The 25,195-nt window shown below is 36.3% G+C and overlaps 1 protein-coding gene across 1 annotated transcript; it reads right to left on the reverse strand.

The window, feature by feature from the left end:
* Positions 1–14,127: 14,127 nt before the first annotated feature.
* On the reverse strand, positions 14,128–16,458 carry LOC120626092 (prisilkin-39-like). The gene is made up of 2 exons (XM_039893383.1): positions 16,434–16,458; positions 14,128–14,472 (listed from the first exon to the last, which is right to left on the reverse strand). The coding sequence occupies exons 1-2, from the start codon at positions 16,446–16,448 to the stop codon at positions 14,197–14,199; spliced, it is 291 nt and encodes a 96-aa protein (XP_039749317.1). The 5' UTR covers positions 16,449–16,458; the 3' UTR covers positions 14,128–14,196.
* Positions 16,459–25,195: the final 8,737 nt, after the last annotated feature.

A 25,195-nucleotide genomic window follows, 5' to 3' on the forward strand; every position in this document is an offset into this window, starting at 1 on the left:
CAAAAATTCTAAAGATTTAACAATCTTTAGAAAATTATAAAACGATGTTGGAAAAGAGCAATCTGCTGAGTTTCTTGCCGGCTCTTCTCATTGGAATATGCCTTCCGAACCGGTGGTAGAGTCACTACAAACAGACTTGAAATAAATAAATTTTGAATTTTGTAGAACGTTCTAGTGGGGTGGCGTTCACGATTTCATTTGGCATGCGACAAATCACTAGATACGCCTGCTTGAGCAAGGCTTGTGATTGGTCGCACGCAGGAAGCAAACTTGAACGCCGCGTATGATAGAGGTCGGATGCCTTTGCGAACGAAGATCCACAATTTTTTTTATGTAGGGCTAACAATGTTGTATTAAAAGCTTTGTCCTGGACGTACTATGCTAGTTTTTTTGTGTTTTCTCTGAATACTTAGCCGTATTATGCCGAGTTTATGCCGTAGATTAAACGGCTGTCACCAGATCTCCTCTTCCCGCGGGTGTCGTACGAGGTGACTAAGGGAACATTACGTAGAAGGGACAGCGGCATTCTCTGCGCTGTACTTCTATCTACTTCAATTACCAACCCGTCTGCCCAGCGTAGTGATTATGGGTGATCTTTCCCATTGGGACAGGTTTTTAGTCCACCAGTGAACCGATAAAGGATATAACTAAAATAACAGTTGGTTACAATAATTACATAGTAAAACCTATTAAGTTATATAATTACAAGCTATTGTTATCAACCGAACGGGAAAATTTGATCAAAATCAAATAATAAACATGAATCAATTCGTTGATATATAGATTTTCCGTATATATTATTGAAAATATATAAAATTAATCGAATATTATTAAGGCATGATGCGCTCGAATTCCAATAACTATTCAAAACTATGTTAAACTGGTTCGCCCTGGAAATAATCCAATCATAGACAAATCCTTTTAGTTTGATTTCGCCAATATGCCAGTATACTGGTCAGATGACCAGCTTAGGCATTAATCATAAAATTTATCAGATAGTAAACTGTATTACATACGAGATTAGTACCTAAGCGCGCCAACCCGCGTTGAAATAGTGCAACTGGACTTTTATCTAATACAAATCCTATTAGAGAAAAGGCCTGGACAGATTTAGGAAGTTAATAATAATGACACCGGAATTTGGTTAAAATCGTGAGTTTAGTCCTAAGATAGTAGTGACGCGTACAGGTTAAAGCAGTAAAGTATTACAAGTTAGCCAAGAAACATACTGGTAAGTATAAAACACTCTGAAAAAACAGTAAGCAGCTCTCAGAGTATCGGTACGAGTTTTTATGAGTTACGTGGCATCAGTCACACGTTAGCTTTATATCCGGGTTTTTTATATCCGCCTTTATTTAAAATCCGTCATTACGTACTGACAGAAGAATGCAGTATCGGAAAATACTGTTATTTGTCATATTCGTTTTGAATTGAAGCACCTAGTGAGTTAAGTCACAACAGAATAGACTTCGAAGACCTCGCTGCGCGCTGTCTCATAAGTGGAAGTAAGATGCTAGATTCGTCAAGCTTATGTCACAACCTGATGGATCTTATAGCTTATAAGTACTCTCATGTCTCTCTTAATCGTTTTTTCTCCTTCTAACTGACAATATAGTTTTTATTTGTAAGTTGTGGCAGTCTTTAAGTCTACAATATTACATTTATATGTTTTTTCATTTTTTGTTTAGTTTTTAAGAGTTCTTGTTGTAACCTGTTGATTGATCCCTTAAATAAATAAATAAAGATGGAATTACAATTTCTGTGTTTAAAATCTCTGTGTTTTCTCAGTTTCAAAATTCTAAATTCATTTATTTCAAGTAGGCCTCATTTAAGCACTTCTGAACTGTCAAGTCTGTGTGTTGTGATTCTACCACCGGTTCGGAAGGCAGATTCACCAAGAAGAAGCCGGCCAGAAACTCAGCTCGGTGTAGTGGGGGCCAGGTCGGGTAACCTCCACGTGTGCCTGAGTGCTGTGGGTCCCTTTGGTTCGGGTAGGATTCGATTGGGGTAAGAGCATACGGGCCGGTGTACCCTGGAAACATCAGTTAACAATTTCTCTATCCGATGACCCGACAAACAAGAATTATGGTATGGTGTTAGTGTATATCCACGCGTCCCTCCGATGTGAAGCGGAGAGCGCAGTGGATGGATTGGATAATATATCATGGAATTCCGCAAAGTAGTGCCTGCTTCTATTCAAACATTTCCCACTCAGTTTGTCCGGCCTAAACTTCGGAACATTTGAAATAAAATTCTGCGTGGACAAAGTCACGGATACCCGCAAATTAATTAGTATAATTAAGACATAGATGATAATGAGCATTGTTATTATAATATGATCGCGAAGGCTACCGCTTGGGCATCGCGCAAAGTATTGGACAAACAAAACCCCGCAAGGTCCAAATGGTTATGAACCGGACAACGTTTGACATTGCATTCTTTGTATGAATCAATAAATGTTGTAGCATAGAAGCGATGACCTCTCTAGAATAGTGGCTAGTTAGCAAAGTATTTTTTTGGCGTGGTGGAAAAGCTTTATGGCTACCTCCGACCCTTGGGCAGGACGGGGGTTATGTGAGACTCTCCCGTTTAAAAGGGGTACACCTAAACTAAAAACCACCGCGGCATGTCCCACTTGTTGGCTCTGTTGGACGCCCGGGGAACATAGTTTCCTCCTCCTCCTTCATAGTAGAAAAGATATACCGAGCGTACCGGCAGGAAAATATATAGGGAGATGTTGTTGGTCCAGTGGTCAGCATGCTCAACCACGGCTCACGAGGTCTAGGATTAAATTCCGGGTTCAGACAAAGCATTTCATATTTCTGTTTAAAATACTTAGTAAGAAAGAAAGAAAAAAAATATTTTTTACATTGCGCCACACATTATTAACAACATCACATATGTTATGTGTGGCTGAACCTAAAAAAAAGGTGCCAGCTCAGAATTGTACTGCATGCGCCAATGAGAGCATACAGCGCTGATTTTCAGTTGGCCAGGTGACACCACGGAAATGCATAGCCATCCACTGACCATGTTATATAAAGTAACAAAAACACTAAATAAACCCACAAGTATAATAATAATATGAAACCTGCAGGATATATACCAGCAGATACCAACCATATATAATTAGCAGATAGTACCAGCAGGAGTTACGATATTAGCGGTATTCACCCGGCCTTCAGTATTTTTCTATATTTGTTTTTCGTTTATGCCACTCTCGTAGTGGAATAATAAAGCGCTTGACTGCTATTTCATCTGGCAATTGATGATGCTAGTGAGCTTACCTGCTAGAGGTAAAGCTGTTATAATAAATATACCCCTAATCAGTTTGTAGTGTTGGTAGTGTGGTAACTAGTCACGGCCGAAGCCTCTCACCAAACAAAGTTGCACTCTGGCGGAATCCACAACTAATTATCTGCTCTGTTATATTATAGCCTCTCTTTTATACAGGTATGTTAATAAAAATACACATACTATGTATAATTATATATTTTTTTATTATTGCAACTACTCGTATTATAACATGTGAGCGATTAACACATTTGTATTTTATCATTATCTCTATATTGCTATTATAAAATAGTACTTGTTTTTCCTTTTTACATTTTTTATTACACGTTTGTTTATTTGTTTGTGCATTGAAATATTAAATTAAAAGATAAATGAGAAATTTTCACAGTTCCAATGACTACAATGTATACAATACAATTCGTTATTATAATAAACTACAAATTTTAAGTAAAGACTGCGTACATTAAATTTCATTGAAGCCTATAAAAATCTATTTCTATTTAAGGCTTTCTTCTGACTGACTGACTGTGTGAACCACATACCAAACTGCAAAACCAAGAAATTTGTTATTTCGTGAGAATATTTGTGAGCACGCTAGAAGTGTACAAAAAAAAGGTTTTTCTTGAATTCCATCTCTAAAAGGGTTAAAATATCGAGATATTTTTTTGAAGTTAGATAATCGTCATCATCATCACATCAACCTATTACCAGCCCACTACAAAGGGGTCTCCTCCTACAATGAGAAAGGGTTAGTGCAGTAGTCCACCACGCTGACCCAGTGCGGATTGGTGGACTCCACACACCTAAGAGAGTATTATGTAGAATTCTCAGGCATGCAGTTTTCCCCACGATGTTTTCTTTCACCGTTGAAGCAAGTGATATTTTAATTCATTAAAACGTACATAACTTCATAACTTAGAAAAGGTAGAGGTTAGATAAATTCACGAAACTTGGTATTTGGGTTTTTGGTTAAGAAAAAGAAAGAATCACAAGAAGCGGTTAGTTAAAGCGGCTCTGAGGATAAAACTTGTGCATAATGTTGTGTAAACGTTACAAGTAGATATGCAAACTACGTTAAGTAGATTAATTAAATGTATGATCTAATTATGTATTTATTTTAATGTCAGATCCTCATAACACAACATAAATATTCGCATATTTATAGGTTTGCATTAAAGATCAATTTTTCTTTAATTTATTCCTGACCAACTACGGTGAGAAATAAGCTAGTTGTTCACATATAACATAATACCGGGAACATTTTATAGGCGTATTCTGTAACGTACGATAAAGTGGGATTATATCAAAGACTAGACTTCGCCCGTTTACAGATTTACAATACTTAGCAAATCTATACAAATTTTCTTCCTCTATTTAAACCCCTTCGGGGTTCAAAAAATAGTTATATACACATAACCTCCTCCTCAAAAATTTAGCTATGCAGCAGAAGAAAAAGATTTGGAAATCCAACTGCAAAAATATTTGAGGCAAATCTGAGGAACGCCTCAGATTTGCCTCGGGCGAAGAAATGTGCAATTCGAAGGAGCACAACTCTACAACAAATTACCCACGGTAGTGAAAAATGCGATATCGTTTACAATTTTCAAATGCAAACTAAGAATTATTCTTAATGAACTGCATCAGGGACTACTACTAATAATATCCTAATTTGGTTGCGGAATACTAGTTAGGGTTCCGTACAAAAATAGTAAAGATAATGAAATGCTTTTTGTGACACTGCTTTTCCGGGGACGTACTACCGCTACGTTTATTTACTCCGAGAAAGAGTATTGTTGTGCTCCAGTCTGAAAAGCGTGGTTGCCGGTGTAATTACAGGCTCATGAGGCTTAAAACCTAACCCTCATTTTAATGGACATAAAGTGGCACATTGCGGGATGTGTTTTTTTGCATGCCTTGCGAAGTTTTTCTCTGTTTATAGGCAGTTGATTCCACTTATCTATCAAGTGGCCTGTCAATTATGACTATAAAAATAAAATTAGCATAGCGCTTGCGTTATGACTCGAGTGCAAAAAGTGTTGGTTTTCCGCTGACTTATTATCAGGTAAAATCCATTGAATTATCACGCATGTCTGAGGCTCTACGAAAAAAGAATTTGTTCTTCTTCCTCAAGTTTATTTTATGATTTTCTGGTTAATTATAAACAAAAACGAAAAGAAAATACCTTTTTTTGATATAAAGTTTGTTTTGTAATAGATAATATAATAAAAATACTACTTATATTTTTTAATAGATTTTAATTATTTTAAATAAATTCAAAAATAAGTGCTTCTAGATGGCACTTGAGTGATAAACAACGATCAGGTGTTTTGTAGAAGTCCAGAATTACTGAAAATGTCGTCGCGAGAGTGTTAATATGATGCGGATGCATTTTGCTATATATGTGGGCAATTAATTTATTAGAGTTCGTGACTTTATATACAAACTAAATACATCACACGTTCTCTGTGAAGCCTACGATAAATATTCAGAAGAGCAAGGAGAATATTTTCATCAGGACATTTTGAGCTTTTAACAATGTTATCAAGGCCAATACAATAAAAACATGATGGGAGACAATATTTGGGGTTTATTGAGAAAAAGTACCAACGAACATAAAAGATAAAGTAAAAGCTTGTTAATTTCTACAGATTCAAATTCAAATTCAAAAATTCTTTATTCATTTAGGCCTATCACAGGCACTTATGAAGCGTTCATACATATATGTTTACATAATTGTAGGGAGATGGTGATAACTTCGTTCGCCAACTTAAACCAAAACCTACGAGGGTTCCAAACGCACCCTGGTCTCAAGGGCCCACAACAAACTTAGCCGGGTGTTTTTTTTGTTATCACCATCTCACAGTAAATTAATATTAAGCTATGAAGTTAGAGCAATTAACACTCAAGCTTTTTTGTCGTTTAAGTAATCCTTAACATTATAATAGGATTTCTCTGTAAGCTCACGTTTTATATAAACCTTGAACTTATTGAGAGGCAACTCAAAGATTTCATTCGGTAATTTCTTATAAAATAATATACAATTGCCCTTAAATTAATTAGCAATATTTTGTACACTAATTTTTTGTAACTCATTTTCATAGTAAATTTTTTATTTAAATGGCTTCATTTTTTAATTGATAATTAAAACCACAAATTTTGAAAAATATCTATCAATCCGTCTCCTTAACACAAAAGCAAACTTTTTCATGCTATATATTTTTTTGTATAATTATGAACTAGGTCTAGGTAAAATTTTGTATTGACCCATGTTATCTAACGAACTTAATGTTTTCCAAGGATCGGAACCCTCGTGAGCAAGTCCGACTCGCAGTTGTCCTGTTTTTTATCCGCATCTCACTTCCGCTAGTGCATCAAAGGTGAGCTGGTGATGCTTGTTATTCAAATTAACGATCGATAGTCTTACTTTTATTTCATTGAATAAATGTGAGTCTTTTCAACAAGCTTAATACCACTGTCTACATTTATACTTTTCCTTTTTTACTTAGGTACATCTCGGAATATCTGTCTGACCTTTGTGATATATAACAAAACGATTTAATGTGTTAAAAGATGCATGGCTATCTTTACTATCTATCCTAATATAATGCACCACCAATACAACCATATATTGCGCGGGAATTCGTTCGCGTTTGTCTCTTTTTTATGTAAATCGCACGGAAATAGTTGGTTACAAAATGTATTATAAGTCGGCTTAGTATATACACCTTAACTTACCATAAGCCTTTCTGTTTGCAGTGACTCTGCCATCGGTTCCGAAGACATACTCGCAGTTATACGAAGGTTTTCCCGGGATAATAAAAGTATTACATTCATTTATTGGTAGTACAGCTTTTTGCTACGGAGACTGTGCTGCGTTCCGGTGTGAAGAACTTGGTTGCCGGTGTAATTACAAGAACACAGGGTGGTACTTAGTGTCATGGTTGTGTGCGAAAGTATTCCCGTGGCCAAGCCACCAGGCGACTGGTTGGAGCACCATGGGGTTTAAGCCGGTACGAGTCCGACATAACGTGCCTCCCCGGGCTGTTCTTGGTAATACTTGTTCTAGCACCCCCTGCGAAATCTTGCTCTGTTTTTCTCTTAATATCAAGCGAGCCATCTGCTTGGTCATTGAATCAAATATAGCGTCCAATATTTATTTTTCTGCACAGCTAAATAGACAATGGGTGGGGCACGTAGAACGTGGGTCGATGGACACGGGGCCCCAAGGTGCTTGAATGGCTATCCCGCACCAATAAAGTACTATAATATCTGGACACACACGACTCAAAACGGTGAAACAAACTTTCTTCGCTTGAAATACAGATAATTTTTAAAAAGCACGATAAATGCTTTTCTACATACCAGAAAAAAGGATTTTTTTATAGTAACAATTAACGTATCAAGTGCATGGTAAGTAGAAAAACATCGCCTATATGTATATATATATATATATATATATACATATATATATATACATATATATATATATATATATATATGTATATATATATATATATATACATATATATATATACATATATATATATATATATATATATTGTATATATATATATATATATATATATATATACATATATATATATACATATATATATATATATATATATATGTATATATATATATATATATATACATATATATATATACATATATATATATATATATATATATTGTATATATATATATATATATATATATATATATATATACATATAGGCGATGTTTTTCTAGGCATAAACATGCCCAGCAAAGTACCACCTGTGTCCATCAATCCTGTAAATACACCAGCAACCATACCCTCCAGGTCTACAGCAATGGCAGATATAAGCATGGTAGTTGTACTTCTCCAGATGAGCTCTATCACAAAACTCCTCTACTAACTCTAAGAAACATTTTTATGAGGGTGTGATATTACTTAACTTTTATTACATCTAACGACCTAGGTCAATGTCACTTTTTAGGAATTCCATCGGCACCAGTTAACTGTGTATCCTTGAAAATGGACGGTTCAACATTAATATTTAAATTATTCATATTACTTAGTGGGATATATATTGCGAAATAGGTCGAACGGCGGCAAGTAAATAAAGATGCGCTATTCTTATACCTTTCGATACGGATTATATACGTTTTTCTTCAATTTAATTACGCATACGACTTGGCATAGTGATTGCAGTGTTGGAGGTAAGGCATGTAACCGCTACCAAAATCGATATCGTTCGTACGTTAAATCACTTGGCACTTAATCTTTAACCGGTAGCCCGTTAATTAGACGGAGGGCAGGAGACCGCGTCAAAAGGCTCCAATTAGACCCCGTCGGGAACGAACCAGGCCTTCTGTTTTAAGGGGCCACTATAATTATCTCTACGCCAAAAAGAAAATGAAAGAAAGAACTAACTTTAAACTACATCACTAACATTGGACTAAATTGGTAGACGGTAAATGAATGTGTATCTTTTTGATTTTGTGATAGGAAACTACTGAGTTTAGATTACATTGGTGCTTATTTAGTTACACGCAAATCTAAACTTAAAAAGCACAGCTCTTAAATGATCCTATTTTTTAAACAACCCGGCAAAAACCGTTGATTTCCTCGGGATAAAAAGTAGTCTCCAGGATACACAGTCATGTCTGTGCAATATTCAATCAGTTTTCTTGTGATTTATATGAAATCTGCAATCAGATTTCTTGTGATATAAAAAATAACTATAAATAGCCTACGTGCACGTCACAAAGGCTATCTTTTTATATCCGCTAGGAACGCAACCCTGGTGTAGGTGTATAAAAAGTATTACCTAACTATCTCTAAGCAAAATTTCAGCGAGCTCGGTGAGATGATTAAGCCGAACCGAGGTAATGAATGTACTAACATTTTACGCCCAGATCCTGTGTGTAATTTTTTTAGTCTTAAATAGCGCACTGAATATATTTTGTAACTTAAATTTTGTCACCTGTTCATCTAATTATAACGTCGAAAAATATGATTTTTTAAATCAATAATTTCAATAAAAAGTAACATAGACATTTGTTTTTCAAGTGTTTCTTAACATCTATCGAATGTTACGATTACTATCGAACGGTAGCAGATAGAATAAACGCTTCGTCCAAGTAGGTGTCATCACTGGGATTTAAGATCACACCAAACGTTCGGAGAAGGCGAGAATAAATTTGTTACCCGTGTATAAAAGGTCAGAAGCGCTGACCTTTCCGGAAGCAAGGTCGTGTAGGCTGATGTACTGAGATAATAGAAGATTAATAAATAGGAAATCAATTTATTACCTAACTATAACGCATTAACTAATAATTTGGGTTTCATCTCATCATTTGATAATATATTTTTACTCACGTAATATTTCCAGTTTTTATAATAAATATATTATCGTTTAAATAAACTATTATCAAAACAAAATGTGATCAACATTAAATAATATATTTTAAAATATCTTCCATAAAATTAACTAACCTTCACAAAATTTATAACACTGCTACATTTAATATGTAAATAAGATCTATTGAGACACGATGCGTATATTTATACAAACTATCATAATTCTACGGATTTATATGTCGTGAAGCTATTGATCCATAAAAGCCTTTTATCTACTACTATCAATTTTATCTTTCTGAAAGATTTACGTCTTAATTTTCTTATTTTAAATGTATTTTAGAATAAATTATTTTGGCTAGCTAAATAGTTTAACACCCACCCACACACAGGGTGGGTGTTAAACTATATGTATGTTTTTACAACATACTTATTAGAATTTTGAATAAGCGACGGCGGCTTATTTAACGAACCTAAAAACACATAATAAGCCAAAATATTTTATTCTATAATATAAGATATGGATTAATATATATGGATATATGGATTTATCACTTCACAACATATTATAAAGTGGGTATTAAACTATACCTAAGTATTTTTTTTACAATATACTTAGAAGAGTTTCTTAAAAGCGACTTCAAAAGCAAAACTGTATTTTTAGATAAATATAGTATAATTATTAGCCTCCGACGAAAAAGGGGGGTGTTTTCTGTGGTAGGCATCGTAGCTCCCAAACGAATCGACCTATTTTGAGCGTTTTTTTCTGTTTAAAAGCTTGTGTGCTCGTGAAGATAATTTACGAAGATCTAATGATCATCAGCTTATTTCTTACGTGGCAAAACAGTTAAGTCAACATTAGCTTGTTCCCTACTTGAAAAGATAGCTTTGTCAACATAAAATTTGTGTTTCTTTTTATGTACATTTTTTAAAATGTTAATTGCACTGTATTTGCGCTATGCCTGAAATAAAATTTATTATTATTATTATTACTATAACCTGAATTTCCATTAACATTCATTTAAACATTATATTAGATAGACGATGATGGAAGCCCAATGGTTGGAATATTCTAGCTTAGAGTCATTAATATGTTTAATTTAATATTTATTTTAACATAATTACACAATTAAATGGTAAAGCAAACTAAAGACATGATGGTATAGCCATCCGGTATACGCAGACCTATCGACTTCAATATAAAGGACAAAACTATGTCACAAAAAGCTTCACTACTATTTTAAACTGATGTAAGTACCAAAGGCCCAATATAAATGCTAATTCCATAGTCTCTCGTGCTTCCGGAACGATTTATATGAACCGCTTCATACTCGAAATCCTCAGAAACTAAAAGATATATAAATTAATTCCCATTATTTTAATAAATGCAGAAGCTCGATGCGTGCTGACGAAATGCACAATTTAATCTATTAAACACCCAAAAGCATTTTATGGTGCCCATAGTTTTTGAATTCTGTGAAACCACTGTGTTGCATTTGTTTGTCATAATCATAATACTCCCATCACTGACTCACTACGGGTTCGGGTCTCCTCCCAAAATGAGAAGGATTTAGGCCGTAGTCCACCACGCTGGCCTAGTGCGGGTTGGTGGGCATCACACGCTGTTGAGTACAATATGAAGAACTCTGAGGCAGGTTTCCTCACGATGTGTTTCCTTCACTGTTAAAGCAATTGATATTTTAATATACTTTGGGGGTGCGTAAGCGTTATCTGGGCGTTCTCTGACCGTTTCTTGTCTAGCGATACAAACTCAGCCAGCGCGGTGAACTATGACCTAAACCCTTCTCATTCTAAAACCAGGGCCCTGTAGTGACCAGGGCCCTGTAGTGGGCCAGAAGGGGACGACCCTGCTACCCGCATGCCGCAACATAGAGGCTCCAATAGTGCAGATTTTAGTTTTGTCGTAGATTTTATTTCTGAATCGTTGGAACTTTACCGCATCTGGGAGTGTGATGATCCTTGTTATTTTAAATAGCCTCATTTGTTTACCTCACATTTAAGTTCGCGTTTATTACGGTTTTTACAAATCACGTGGGAATCGTTCGTTTTCCTGGAATAAAAAGTAGCCTGTGTTACAGACTATGACAGAAATCGATTTGTGGCTTATTTAGAACGTTAAGTAAGTACAAACAAACAAACTTTCGCGCTTATAATATTAGTATGGCAGTAAGGACTATGTATTTTCATTGTGCATAACAAGAACAAAGCCTGAAACTTTTCTTTGTAGACATTTTACTTCCAGTCCGTCTGGGCCTGTAACGTAATAATATCATCAGTGTAATGTGAATTGTAGTAAAATAACAGGCAAATTCGCTTAACAAAGCTTTGCTATGAGAGAATAATCATAATATAAAATCTCAATTTTCAAGCCTCGCTAACTTGCTAATTGAATTTAGAAAGGCGTTTTAAGTTTTCATAAACATAGCGCACTATATAAACCCTCATCTCACATAATTATATCGTCTTCATCATCAACCCTTTACTGGCCCACTACAGAGCACGGGTCTCCTCCCACGATGAGAAGGGCTTACGGCCGTAGTCCACCACGCTGACCCAGTTTTGGTGGACTTCGCACACCTTAGAGAACATGATGGAGAACTCTCAGGTAAGCAGGTTTCCTCACGATGTTTTCCTTCACCGTTGAAGCAAGTGATATTTTAATAGCTTAAAACGCACATAACTTAGAAAAGGTGATAGAAGAAGAAGAAACACTTTATTGCACGTATAACATACAGGAAAAGAAACAGTAAGGAGTATACAGTACACATTGTAGACATGCAAAGGCGGCCTTATTGCTGCAAGCAATCTCTTACAGGCAACCTTTGAGAGGGGCGTTCTGGGATTCGAACTTATGCCCGTTTTCACTAACGTCGTCGTCTTATAATATATAGATAAACACCCAGACACTGAAAAACACTTAATGCTCATCACACAAACATTTTCCAGTTGTGGGAATCGAACCCACGGCCTTGGACTCAGAAAGCAGGGTCGCTGCCCACTGCGCCAGTCGGCCGTCAGAAATGTTCACAATCCGACATGTGCGCACTGATATTATAAGGCTATGGTAATAGGAGGGCGGGACACTATTTTTCGTCGTTTAATGACGAGCTTAGGTAATAGCTGGCACTTACCAGCAAGGCCAATACAACGTATCCGGCCCGGGTTTACCTACTACCCAATATCATATTATTTTTTAATTTTAAGATAATAAAGTCAAGATAATTAAGCCATCAATATATTATATTACATTTATTTAGCAATAAATAACACAGTTAACTTAACTATTTATACAGCATTTAAAATAACTATAAAATACATGATAACATTATTTCCTAAGGAAAAAAGACCCAAACCAAGGGAGGTATACAAATACGGTTTTATTTAAAACCAACAATTCCATTTTATTATTTATCTCATTAATATTATATTATAAATATTAATATTAAAGGCAAGCAGAAATATTTATTAAAATACAGTTTCATAATCAGAAAAAGTAATACAATTTCATAATCTCAAAGTAGCCAAGGAATCGCTATCAAAGAATCACAACCCAAATCAAAAGTGTAACTGTATTTGACTTGCTCACATAGAACATGATACCCGATGATGTTAGGATTTAGTTCTAAAGACAATAACAGCATTTACAATCTGCTATTAGTTATTTATTAACCTGTAGGTGTAATAAAGAGATCGCTGAGGCTCGACCTGCATTGCACTGGTTCATTTAAAATACATTCATACAAGTTTACATTCTAATTATATTTGAAGATAATGAATAAACATCAAGATTAAGTATAATATAGTAAATTATATACATTTTCTGGTCTCTAGGACCAGAAAATTTACTCTTAAAGAGGTTATTGCGTAGGTTGTGTAGGTTGCCTACAGGCTGTGACCGATAACTTCCATACAAAATTTGCTACGAGTGGACATCCACTGGTATGAAGTGTCGTGTTTTGCATGAATCGGTTGGAAGCCGGTCAAAAAGATATAGAATACGGCGACACGATATTAAACATAAATGTGAAATTAAGTAATAAGTCAATCACAGCTTAATTGTAATAACAGTGATGATCGGACACTAGAAATTGAGTTAAATAAAACCGTGATAGTTTCTATGACCAACCAACACTAATGACAACCGTGCTGTAATCTGACATAAGCTTTATTATCACGTGAAACCTTGGAGCGGTGTGCCCATTTGATAACTATGAATAAATCCTGAAAAATAGTTTACGTTGCTTTACCCTCGAGGTTGTTAAAAACTCTCTCGTTTCGTTTCTGAAGAACTGGTTGAGTCAATTTTCAGTCTTCAGTTAACAATCATTCCATCAGCCAGATTTGTTAAACGCTAAACAGCGTGTTAATTCTAATTCAATTCACTTTGATATCGATCTACGATCAATTAAATCAAAGATTATTGAACAGCGTCACATAAACTGGGTTACCTATAAGAGTTGAAGTTAACTTAACTTCTAAATTACGTATACTTCATAGCTTTTATCTTTGGAAACTTTCGATACACTAGTCACAGTCTACCACCAATACCCATGGTGCCCATAATATCCGCCATACGGCCACCCATATCCATACCCGTACCCGTAAGTCGGATACCCCCAGTACCCTCCGTATCCTCCGGGATAATATCCTCCGTACCCTCCATACCCTCCGTAGTGTCCGAATCCTCCCCAATGGGAAGCAGCTGTCTGGAGGTCTTCTTTGTCTTCCGCTATGAGGTCATCTTTATCTAACTGTTCTGAGGGTGCACATAGTACTATTGTAAGGACGTAGGCGATTGTGAGGAGAAAGATCTGGAAAAACGGAAATTCATTTTATTTTACATTTATGCAATATAATGTTGATGCAATAAATTAATAAATTCCTGCGTTACATTAAACGTCGTAATTTAGTATGTGATCGTAGTATATCTGCTACTGAAATAACTTAAAAGTGATTTAAGAGATCAAACGTTATGTAAAATAATGCATATTTTAGTTGAGAAGTAATATTGATTTTGCATGTCGTAGGTTAAAACCGACGTAAGCCTCCCTTTTCGTGGGCTAGATGGAATATAAGGTATTCAGCACATAACTTTATATGTCGTGCGTGCAATGCTTTATAAGCAAATATAGTGAAACGGAAATTATTTCAAAAAAATAATTATGCTTAACATGAGCTTTATTAAGTTTAATTTTAAGTTAAAGTATAAGCTATTAATTTTATTGTTTAATTACTTTTTTTCTTTTTTTGTTTAATTATCGCTTGGTATATATAATCCCTCAGCAATTTGTGCTTAATGTTCTCGTTTATGTATAACTAAGTTGTGGCACCTTCATTGATTTATGTGATAAAAAAATACGGCATTACTCTTATATGAAACATTAACTGTTTGTTTCCCATGAAAAAATAATAAATTAATTTTCGTCCTTCCTAAAAAAAAAGCATAATCTTTATTTACTGAAGTTACAATTGCTACGGAAATCATAGATTCAAACTATGTTTCGTGTAGTCACTGATTTCTAAACTGACTAAAGACTTGTGCGACATAAATTATATCGAAATCTCCCCCGCCACCTATATTTATGCCGAACATCATCAAGATCGCTGCAGATGTTGAGCCGAATATAGGTTACAAACAAACAGATTCGCTTTCATCATCATTAACAATCTATTAGCGGTCCCCTACCGGGCACAAGTATACATCTACTGTGGCATCGGTCTCCTCTCGGGATGAAAAGGTCATAGGCCCACGCTGGCCAAGTGCGGATTGGTAGACTTCACACGCCTTGAGAACATTCGGCGTCTTGAAACTCCGGATTGACCTGGCGATTATTCCTGTAAAGTTTGGTGACGATCGGAGCACTCCTATTTTTGAACTGTCAAAATGTTAAATACAGCTTTTATTTACTATGATGATATTCTATTGTTGGGTGTACATGGGTGTAGATAATGATCTTCACCCGCTCGAGAAGAGAATGAATACGGAGAGAAATAAATCATTTAATATATTATGAGACATAAATGAAAAATTTAATGATGTAAGTTTATTGTTTAAATAAAATAAAGCAAAATCTAGCCCGGCGAAGCGGGCTGGGTACGCTAGTCATTTATAAAAAGTAAATTAACAAATAGTAACAGTAGCTGTTACCTGCCTTCTACGCCTGCAATTATTATGGTTTTTTACAATTCCTATGGGCTCTGTTTGTTTCACTGGGATGAAAATTAGGGTGAGAACAAAATTTTACTGATCAAAAATCGTTTGTAGTGAAATCTCTAACCAGCGAAACCCAGGGAAACCTCTAGTCTCCTAAATAATTTAAATCAGTATTTAAATTATTTAGGAGACTAGAGACTTATATTAGGGTGCGATACTTTGAATAAGAAATGCGCGAGAAACTTCTATTTAATAATTAAAATCTATCAACTATTTTTATAGGGAGTCTGAAAAGTCTTAATATGTAGGATTTTGTGAATAGTTATTGTGAATTAGTGTTGTATAATATAGTGCGAAAGTATGTTTGTTTGTCCTTCCTTTACACCCCAACTTGACTTTTGGCATAGAATTATTTGAAAAGACGGAGAGTAACATATGCTACTTTTTATCCCAAAAAAACAAATGGTACCCACGCAAAAAAAACGCGGGCAACAGTTTTTAAATACTGGGAAATTCGGAGATTTTTTTAAACGGGAAAATATTTGGCTGGGAAAATTTTACTTGAAGAAATTGTTTGGGGGAAAATCTCTATTAAATAATTAAAATCTATTTACTCACTTTATAGGAAGCCATGTTATCTTCATGCGGCGCTGTCAAGTCTGCCCTCTGCGTCTGGAGACGATCGTTTTATATGAGCGGCGCGTCCTAGAGCCACGCATGGCTGGGCTTCCTTCCACCATGCCATTGACCTATAGTGTTTGGGATTAGCGGCACGCTATGGTAGATTTGCGAACCTTGCCATAAATGTGTGACACCAAAACATACAAATTGATGACTACTATATCAATTTGGTGACCAAATTGACATAGTAGTCAACAATTTTGAAATTACAAATAAATAAATAATAAATAAATATACTATGACAATACACACATCGACATCTATCCCCAAAGCAAGCGTAGCTTGTGTTATGAGTACTAAGATGATTGAAGAAAATTTTTATGAATAATATACATAAGAAGGAATCGCTATGTAGCGATAAGGCCGCCAAATTGTATACTTTTTGTTAAATTTTTATTTATAATTTTACTATATGTTTATGTGGTGTACAATAAAAGTGTATTCATTCATTCATTCATTCATAAATAATTATAATATACATATAAAAACCCAGACACTGAAAAACATTCACGGTCATTACACAAAAATTTTTCAGTTGTGGGAATCGAACCCACGGCCTTGGACTCAGAAAGCAGGGTCGCTGCCCACTGCGCTAGTCGGCAAGTACCAAACTAAACATTTTAATGGTAAGCATATGAAACTAGGGATCACGAAGTCCTGGGTTCGATTCCCGGGTTGGACAAATAAATATTCTTTACAGAGTAAAGTTTTTCAGTACTAACCCGAAGTTAGGAAATTGTAAGTAAAGAAATTAATAATTATAAGCATATAAAATTAAAAATTTCTACACCTTTGATTTTACGAAAATAAAATAATTGCTCCAGAGGCATTATCGAGAGAATACATTTGTATGACGAATTAATTAGTATGAAATCCCGAAAATATGTATTATCCTCTTAATGTACCGGTGCAGGGCACCTGCCTTGTCCCACCATGCCACTTTAATGCAAGTTGGTGGTTTAAGACATACAATCTCTTATCGCAATTAAATCCGTCGCAGAAAGCAACACGTTAGTAATCTGTGGTAGTTCAACGCACTGTAGTTTACCTTCTCACTAAATACATAGAGTTGTAAACTGATCACGCACCACCCCAAATTAAGAAAGGATCTGTAAATAAATTGTACTGTTTTCTTAATTACCCAACGGTAAAACGGACTTCCTTCCAGTTGAAGGGACCAATTTTACCAATTGGGGTCAAATTTACCAAAAGCTATTTATTCGTCCATCGGAAGTTCGGAACTGACTTACTGATTCTACCAGAAGCGACTGCAAGGATTTTTCTTGACAACAGCTTTCCAATTTTAAAATATTAATTCTACTTTTATTCTACTTAAATATTAATTACGTAGAAACATAATAAAAAAAATATTGTTATCGTTTAACTTATCTTTTAATTGATTAAACTAAAGATAGGTTTTCGTTCTCTATAAATCAGTTTTGATTGAATTTTAAAATAGTTCTCTTTTGTTTTGTTATTTTACAGTTTTTTGGATAGAGTATTTTACTACTATTACCACCAAATTAAAATCTGATAATCCACGTGTATTTATGCAATAAATCATATTACTATTATTATAAATGAGATGAAAAAACGATAAAAATATATATGTTATATTTTCATTTCGCCACTATACTTTTACAATATTTATTTTATTAGTTTAATGTGATTCATTACATTCATCATATCCACCCATTGCCGGCCCACTACAGAGTTCGTGTCTCCTCCCACAATGAGAAGGGGTTAAGACCAGAGTCCACCGCGCTGAACTAGTGCGGATTGGTGGACTCACACGCCTTTGAAATCTTATGGAGAATTCTCAGGCATGCAGGTTTCCTCACGATGTTTTTTCTTCACCTTTCATGTTATCATAATAGCTTAAAACGCACTTATCTTAGAAGTTGGAGGTGCGTGCTGGGATTCGAACTCGCGGCCATGAAACTGAAGTCAAATCCCCTACCCACTGGGTCATCGCCGCTTCCCTTCCTCCATAGGATCAGACGAATGAATCATCAAAATTCACGATAAAATTGTATGTTTTTACTTGTATGTTGTAATGAGAGAGTGGAAGGGGCATAATTAGTATAAGTAGGGTCGCCGGCTAATACAATAGGTGCCGCTCTATGAAGAATTTAATGGTGGTCTCATATTACATGAGAGAGCGATTAGCGTGCCATACAAGGACCGTTTAACGCTCAGTAGCGTAACTACCATCCCTTCATCAACCCTCCTTGGTTATCGGCCAGTGTCCATCCGAAAATCGAAATCGAAAAAGTACAAGTTATAAAAACTCTCTGGTAGGCTTTTTATACCTCTTACTATATCATCTCCTCGCTTAGTGCATATCCGGTGCATACCCGGTATGCACGCCGCTGGTAACAGCTGTATTTGTCGTCATCGCACGGCACATAAGCGGCACGGTATGGCACGGTATAAAAGTGTAAACTTTCAGTGGTCGAGCCTAAAATTTACAAGACAAAAGTACACGTTAGCATAAATAATGCTACTTAGTATGGACTTTTTCCGCTCAGTCTATCAGCAGAGTTGCACAGACAGACGCCTTTGTTCCGTAGATACGTGGTAGATACCAACCAACGTAGTGGCTGCGACGTCCGTCCTTCCGCGACCCGCTCATTACATCTGGCATTGAGGTTTTGTCGATTTTAATTACGTTACCCACCGATGACAATGATACAGGGTCGTTTGTAACGAGAATTTAGCCATACTAATGTTTTTAAACTGCTATTTAAAACTGTCCTGCCCATGTTTGCTTCTGTCCTTTAACTAAGGGGAGTGAGAGGAAAATGGGGCACAACATATTAGGGCGCAGTTTTAGACGACTTGAGAGGTTTGCGCTGATATACATTATTTTCTTTAAGGACATACACCGCTTTGAAATATGAAGTAGAGGTATGTTTGGAATTTATGTTTATGCTACAAAAGTACTTTAATCTTATTTTGACCCGGGAGATGAACTGATTTAATTTGTTAAAAACATCATATATTTTTTACCTAGCAAAAATATGTCATAAGACCCCTTATTTGTCCTAACACTGCGCCTCAACCGACCGTATTCACCTGCGCGTGCCTTATGCTCGTACGCGACAACGGTGGCCAATCGGCTGCCATGCTAGACAACAGACCAATCGATATCGGTATATCCTTCCGCCCAGCTAAGCAACTGGCTAGAAGAGGCAGCAGTGATCTAGGGTCCAATAAACCCTAAAATAACTGGCGCAGAGGGCAGTGGGAAACCACTGCTACTATTGTCCCATGAGGGATGCAAAGATGAATTTACAGCCGGCGCCCTGGGTTTTCCGGGGCTCAAAATGGGAAATTGGCTACCGGCTCCGGAGTACTAGCATAATTTCCATTAGGTAGGCATACCATGGAAAATATGCTACAGCTTTATTGTGTCATAAAAGGACAAACCTACACAAACTGTCGAATACTTACATTACCTTACGTCACGCAGCTAAAAATATTTCTTTACAATATTAATTGCTTTCAATGGGAAAGAAAGCCTTTCTTATAAACATCATTGATAACTTGACAATCGCCAAAATATGTGACAATGACCGCACAAAATACCACGTTGGTAGTTCATGTATTGAATTAACAATGGATACAAAAGGGATATGCTCCAATAATTGGAAAATAAATTTGATATTTAACACTTAATTACAAAGGTTTAAAGAATGAAATCGCGTGTCATGTTTTTGTTATTGACGCCTTGTATCATATTGTGTTGATGATGGAATTTTCAAGCTGATTTTGTCGTCACAGGAGTTCGCGAATTTCTCAATGGGCTATTGAATTCGCGGTTAGAATTTTTATGAGCAAATATCCGTGTGAGTTTTGACTCAATATATAGTTGTAAATATTTTTTCTAGCTAAGTATCGCTCGTGATCTCTGGCGCAATTTTGAGCGTGCTGGGCTTAAATGTGGGAGGCAGTGGCGTGCATAGAGGGTATGCACAGGGTATGCAGATGATATAAAATGAAGAAAATCTGCCGTCGAGTTATAAAAAACTTAAGGATAGGCATTTTAAGAGCTTTAAAAAGCATACCCTTAAGTATTAATAGCTCGTACTGGAGATTTTCTCCTTTTTATATAATCTGCATACCCTGTGCATACCCTCTATGCACGTCAATGGTGGGAGGTCCAGGCTTCGATAGAGGGGCAGGCAATTCGGTGAATTCAGACTTATTCATTGCTCATGTATTTTTCCTAGCTTATTCCCGCGACATTGGCACAGTAGTACCTAAGCGTTTAAATGTGCGAGGACCCAGGTTCAGTCAATGAGGATTTTCTTATAGTAACAATTAACGGACCAAGCTGATGGTCCACCTGATGGTAATTGGAACCGAGCGCCTATAAACAGAGTAACACTTCGCAGGGCATGCAAGGAGCACGTCCTGCAACATGCCGCCCCGTGTCCATCATTTGAGGCGTAGGTGCCTCGTCATGAGCCTGTAATTACACCGGCAACCACGCCCTTCAGACCGGAACACAGCATTGCAACAATACTGCTTAGCGGCAGAAATATACATCGGGGTAGTACTTTACCGGACGAGCTCTGCCACAAAAATTTCTACTACTACTGGTTCGTTTATGAGGCAAGAGGCTTCTGTAGTGGCTTTTGACGGCCGATTGGCGCAGTAGGCAGCGACCCTGCTTTCTGAGTCCATGGCCGTGGGTTCGATTCCCACTACTGGAAAATGTTTGTGTGATGAGCATGAATGTTTTTCAGTGTCTGGGTGTTTATATAAGTATATATTATAAGTATTTATGTATATTATTGATAAAAATATTCATCAGTCATCTTAGTACCCATAACACAAGCTACGCTTACTTTGGGGCTAGATGGCGATGTGTGTATTGTCGTAGTGTATTTATTTATTATTTATAATTACTAAGAAACTAACAAAGACAAGCCGCCAAGTTATTAAAAGTTCCTGTACGATGCAGTTTGGCAGAACCAGAGTCTATTAGTCACCCTTCAGACCGGAACACAGCCAGTGGCGTGCACTTCATATATGCACAAAAGCACTGCATACCCAAATTATCTTATATAACTCGTATTGGAGGGGATTTTTTTCCATTTTATGCCATGTACCAGCTTTATGCATACCCTGGTCACAAACCCTATGCACGCCACTGAACACAGCATTGCAACAATTCTGCTTAGCGGCAGAAATAAAGATGGTGGTAGTAATAAACCGGACGAGCTCTGTCACAAAATGCTCTACTACTACTGGTCCGTTTATGAGGCAAGAGGCTTCTGCAGTGGCTAATAACTAAGAAACTAACAAAGACGACCCGCCAAGTGATTTAAAGTTCCAATACGATGCAGTTTGGCAGAACCAGAGTCTACTAATTGTCGTAAAAAACGGCTTATTGCAAACCTTCGTTTAGATAACCGTATCAAATTTTCAATGTAATGAATATCCTCACCTTATTAGTGTGATTAATGCTGTACCTCGTCTGTCTACAGAGTAACTCAGTAAGGGGGTACACATCGCCATATAGCCCCAAAGTAAGGCTTAGCTTGTGTTATGGGTACTAAGATGACTAATTAATATTTTTATTAATAATATACTATATATGATATGTAACAAATAAACACCCAAACTATAAAACATGCATTTAAACATGAATGAACACACAAACATTTTCCTGTTGTGGGAACCGATTCCACAGCCTTGACTCAAAAAGCAGGGTAGCTGCCCACTGCGCCAATCGGGCGTCGGAACTACCTAGCCTTAGTACATAATCCCTCTCGTAAACGAGAAGTCGATTTTGTGCATGTTATTTATTACTTGAAGATCAAAGTGAAATGGATATTATCTGTATTCGGTTAAAGCAACGATAAATTATCGTTGACTCTTTGACTTTTAGTTCCTACAGGATCGACACACACAGGTTAGTCCAAAAAGCTGTCCGAAGGATCCGCACAGTCACCACATTTTGAGTGCGTCCATTTAAATATATAAAAATAAAAAAATCTTATAATAATTAAAAAAAAATATTAATAATTAATAAAATACTTTATTTACTTATCCTAAACAATTTTTAATAACTTATGAAACACTTAAATGATAAAAAAGTTTGCGTTAGTTTTATTGAGTGGCGCCATCTATCATAAATACTGTTCAATAGGTGCGTACTCGACGTCCGCACCACGTAGTGCACCCCCGTGGCCGGCAGATGGCCGTCCTCTAAAGTACTCAGCAACATTGCCGCTCACACTACCATACGGTATTCCGCCTGCCAAAAAAGAATAATATTCTACTATGAAGCCGAATTGCTATCACATTTTACTCTAAAGATCTTAACCCTTTTATACGCTGTGCTTTGACACTCAGGAGTTAGCCTAAGGCCCCGGCACACATACCGACTTATCGTAGCAATTCATCAGTCCTTATCATTGTGTAAAGGATTAGATGTACAATAAATTTTAACTGAACTTTTATTCAGCCTATTAATGTAGGGCACCTTTCTCATAGCAAAGTGTTTTAAGAGTTTAAAAAGAAATTTATTTTGTTGCACCGGTGGTATACTACCGTTGTGGAGGAAAGGTAGGTGGATAATCAGAATAAAATAACTGCCAGGTTAGTCCGTTTAAGTATCTCGTTTTGATATAGTGTTTAGTATGGGGACCTCGAGGTCTTGGATTCGATTTTCGGGTCCACGCCAGTTATACCGAGTCCACGCTTTGTTCCGGTACCAGCCCGGAGATACGTTCGTGTCAACTCCCGTGCTTTGTGGAGCACGTTAAGGCGTCAGTCAAAAAACAACATTGGAAAATCGTGGTGGGTGAACGCTCTGTTATTTCACTCTATCGTATAAGAGACATTAGCATTAGCAGACTGAACACAGTTTTTCTGGGCATTTCCTTGGATTGTAAGCTTCAGTGGGGTACCCATATAGATACACTAGCAGGTAAACTAAGCTCGGCTGCCTACGCCGTCAGGAAAATTAGACAGATTACTGACGTAGAAACAGCAAGACTTGTTTACTTCGCGTACTTTCATAGTGTGATGTCTTACGGGATCTTATTATGGGGCAAAGCTGCTGATATTGAAACTATATTCATATTGCAGCAAAGAGCTGTACGGTCAATATATAAACTTAAATCACGTGAATCCCTCCGTGAAAAATTTAAAGAAATTGGTATACTTACGGTAGCCTCACAATACATTTATAACAATATAGTATTTGTAAGACAACATATTAGTCTTTATAAACAAAAAGTGGATATAAACAGTCGACTTACAAGAAATGGTCATAAATTAGTGACATCTGCATATCGTCTGCGAAAGGTGCAGAAGTCATTTGTGGGATTGAGTATACGCTTTTATAATATGATTCCTAAGGTAATTTTGGACCTACCAATGCATAAGTTTAAAGAATGTGTTAAAACACATTTATTACAGCGAGGTTATTATACAATTGATGAGTTTCTTAATGACAAGGTTGCTTGGAAGCATCCGGCTCCGCTTTCATCTCTCACAAGATAGAAAAATGAATGTTAAAATATAAAATGTAAATTTTTGATGTTGGAAAAGAGCAACTGCTGAGTTTCTTGCCGGCTTCTTCTCGGTAGAATCTGCCTTCCGAACCGGTGGTAGAGTCACTACACACGGACAGACTTGACGTTTCAAAAGTGCTTGTATTAGGCCTACTTGAAATAAATGAATTTTGAATTTTTGAATTTTGAATTTTTGAAGATGACAAATAATACCATAGGAAAGTCCAGGCCCGGGAAGTGGTGCGTGACCCGCGCTATCGGGCTTCGGCCGCGCCTCGCTTTCAAACAGCAAACTCCCAGCTACACAGAGCAGGAATATCATCTGAAAAATACAAATAAGAAATCATTACAAATTCTTATATGCCCTAACGAAGCAGCCAATTAACTTGGATTTATGAAATATATAATATTTATATATAATATTTATGACTACTTTTTATTCCAGAAAAACAAATGGTACTCATGGTATATGTAAAAAATATAGAGGATATATATGTTTCTTATATAGAGGATGAAGAATGCGAGCAATAGCTAGTTTGTTATCGTTGTCAACCCAATAGACCTCAGAATGTGAGGTCTGAGGCATAATCCACTAAATTAAAAAAAAACAAAATTCAAAATTCATTTATTTCAAGTAGGCCTAATATAAGCACTTTTGAAACGTCAAGTCTGTCTGTTGGTAGTGACTCTACCAACGGTTCGGAAGGCAGATTCTACCGAGAAGAAGCCGGCAAGGAACTCAGCAGTTGCTCTTTTCCAACATCAAAAATTTACATTTAACATTTTTCTATCTTGTGAGAGATGAAAGCGGGGCTGATGCTTCCAAGCAACCTTGTTATTAAGAAATTCATCAATTGTATAATAAAAACTACTACTAGAAGTACTAGACCCCGGAGCCTCCCAATGTGTACTGAGGCTGGCGAGCTTAGAGGTTTTAGTGGCTAGAAACCTCATATAAACCGAATTCTCCCGCAGAAAATCGGGCATCTTTAAAGAAGATTTCCCCCGTCAACGAAAAAATAAAAAAAATGTCATAATCCACTGCGGTCAAGAGCGGATTGGTCGAGTTCACACGCTTTTGAAAACGTTATGGAGAACTCTCAGGCATGCAGGTTTCCACATATTTCTTTATTTCACCACTTATTACAAAAAGCATTATAAAAT

Source organism: Pararge aegeria, chromosome 8 (genome assembly GCF_905163445.1).
Source record: "Pararge aegeria chromosome 8, ilParAegt1.1, whole genome shotgun sequence".
Taxonomy (NCBI): domain Eukaryota; kingdom Metazoa; phylum Arthropoda; class Insecta; order Lepidoptera; family Nymphalidae; genus Pararge; species Pararge aegeria.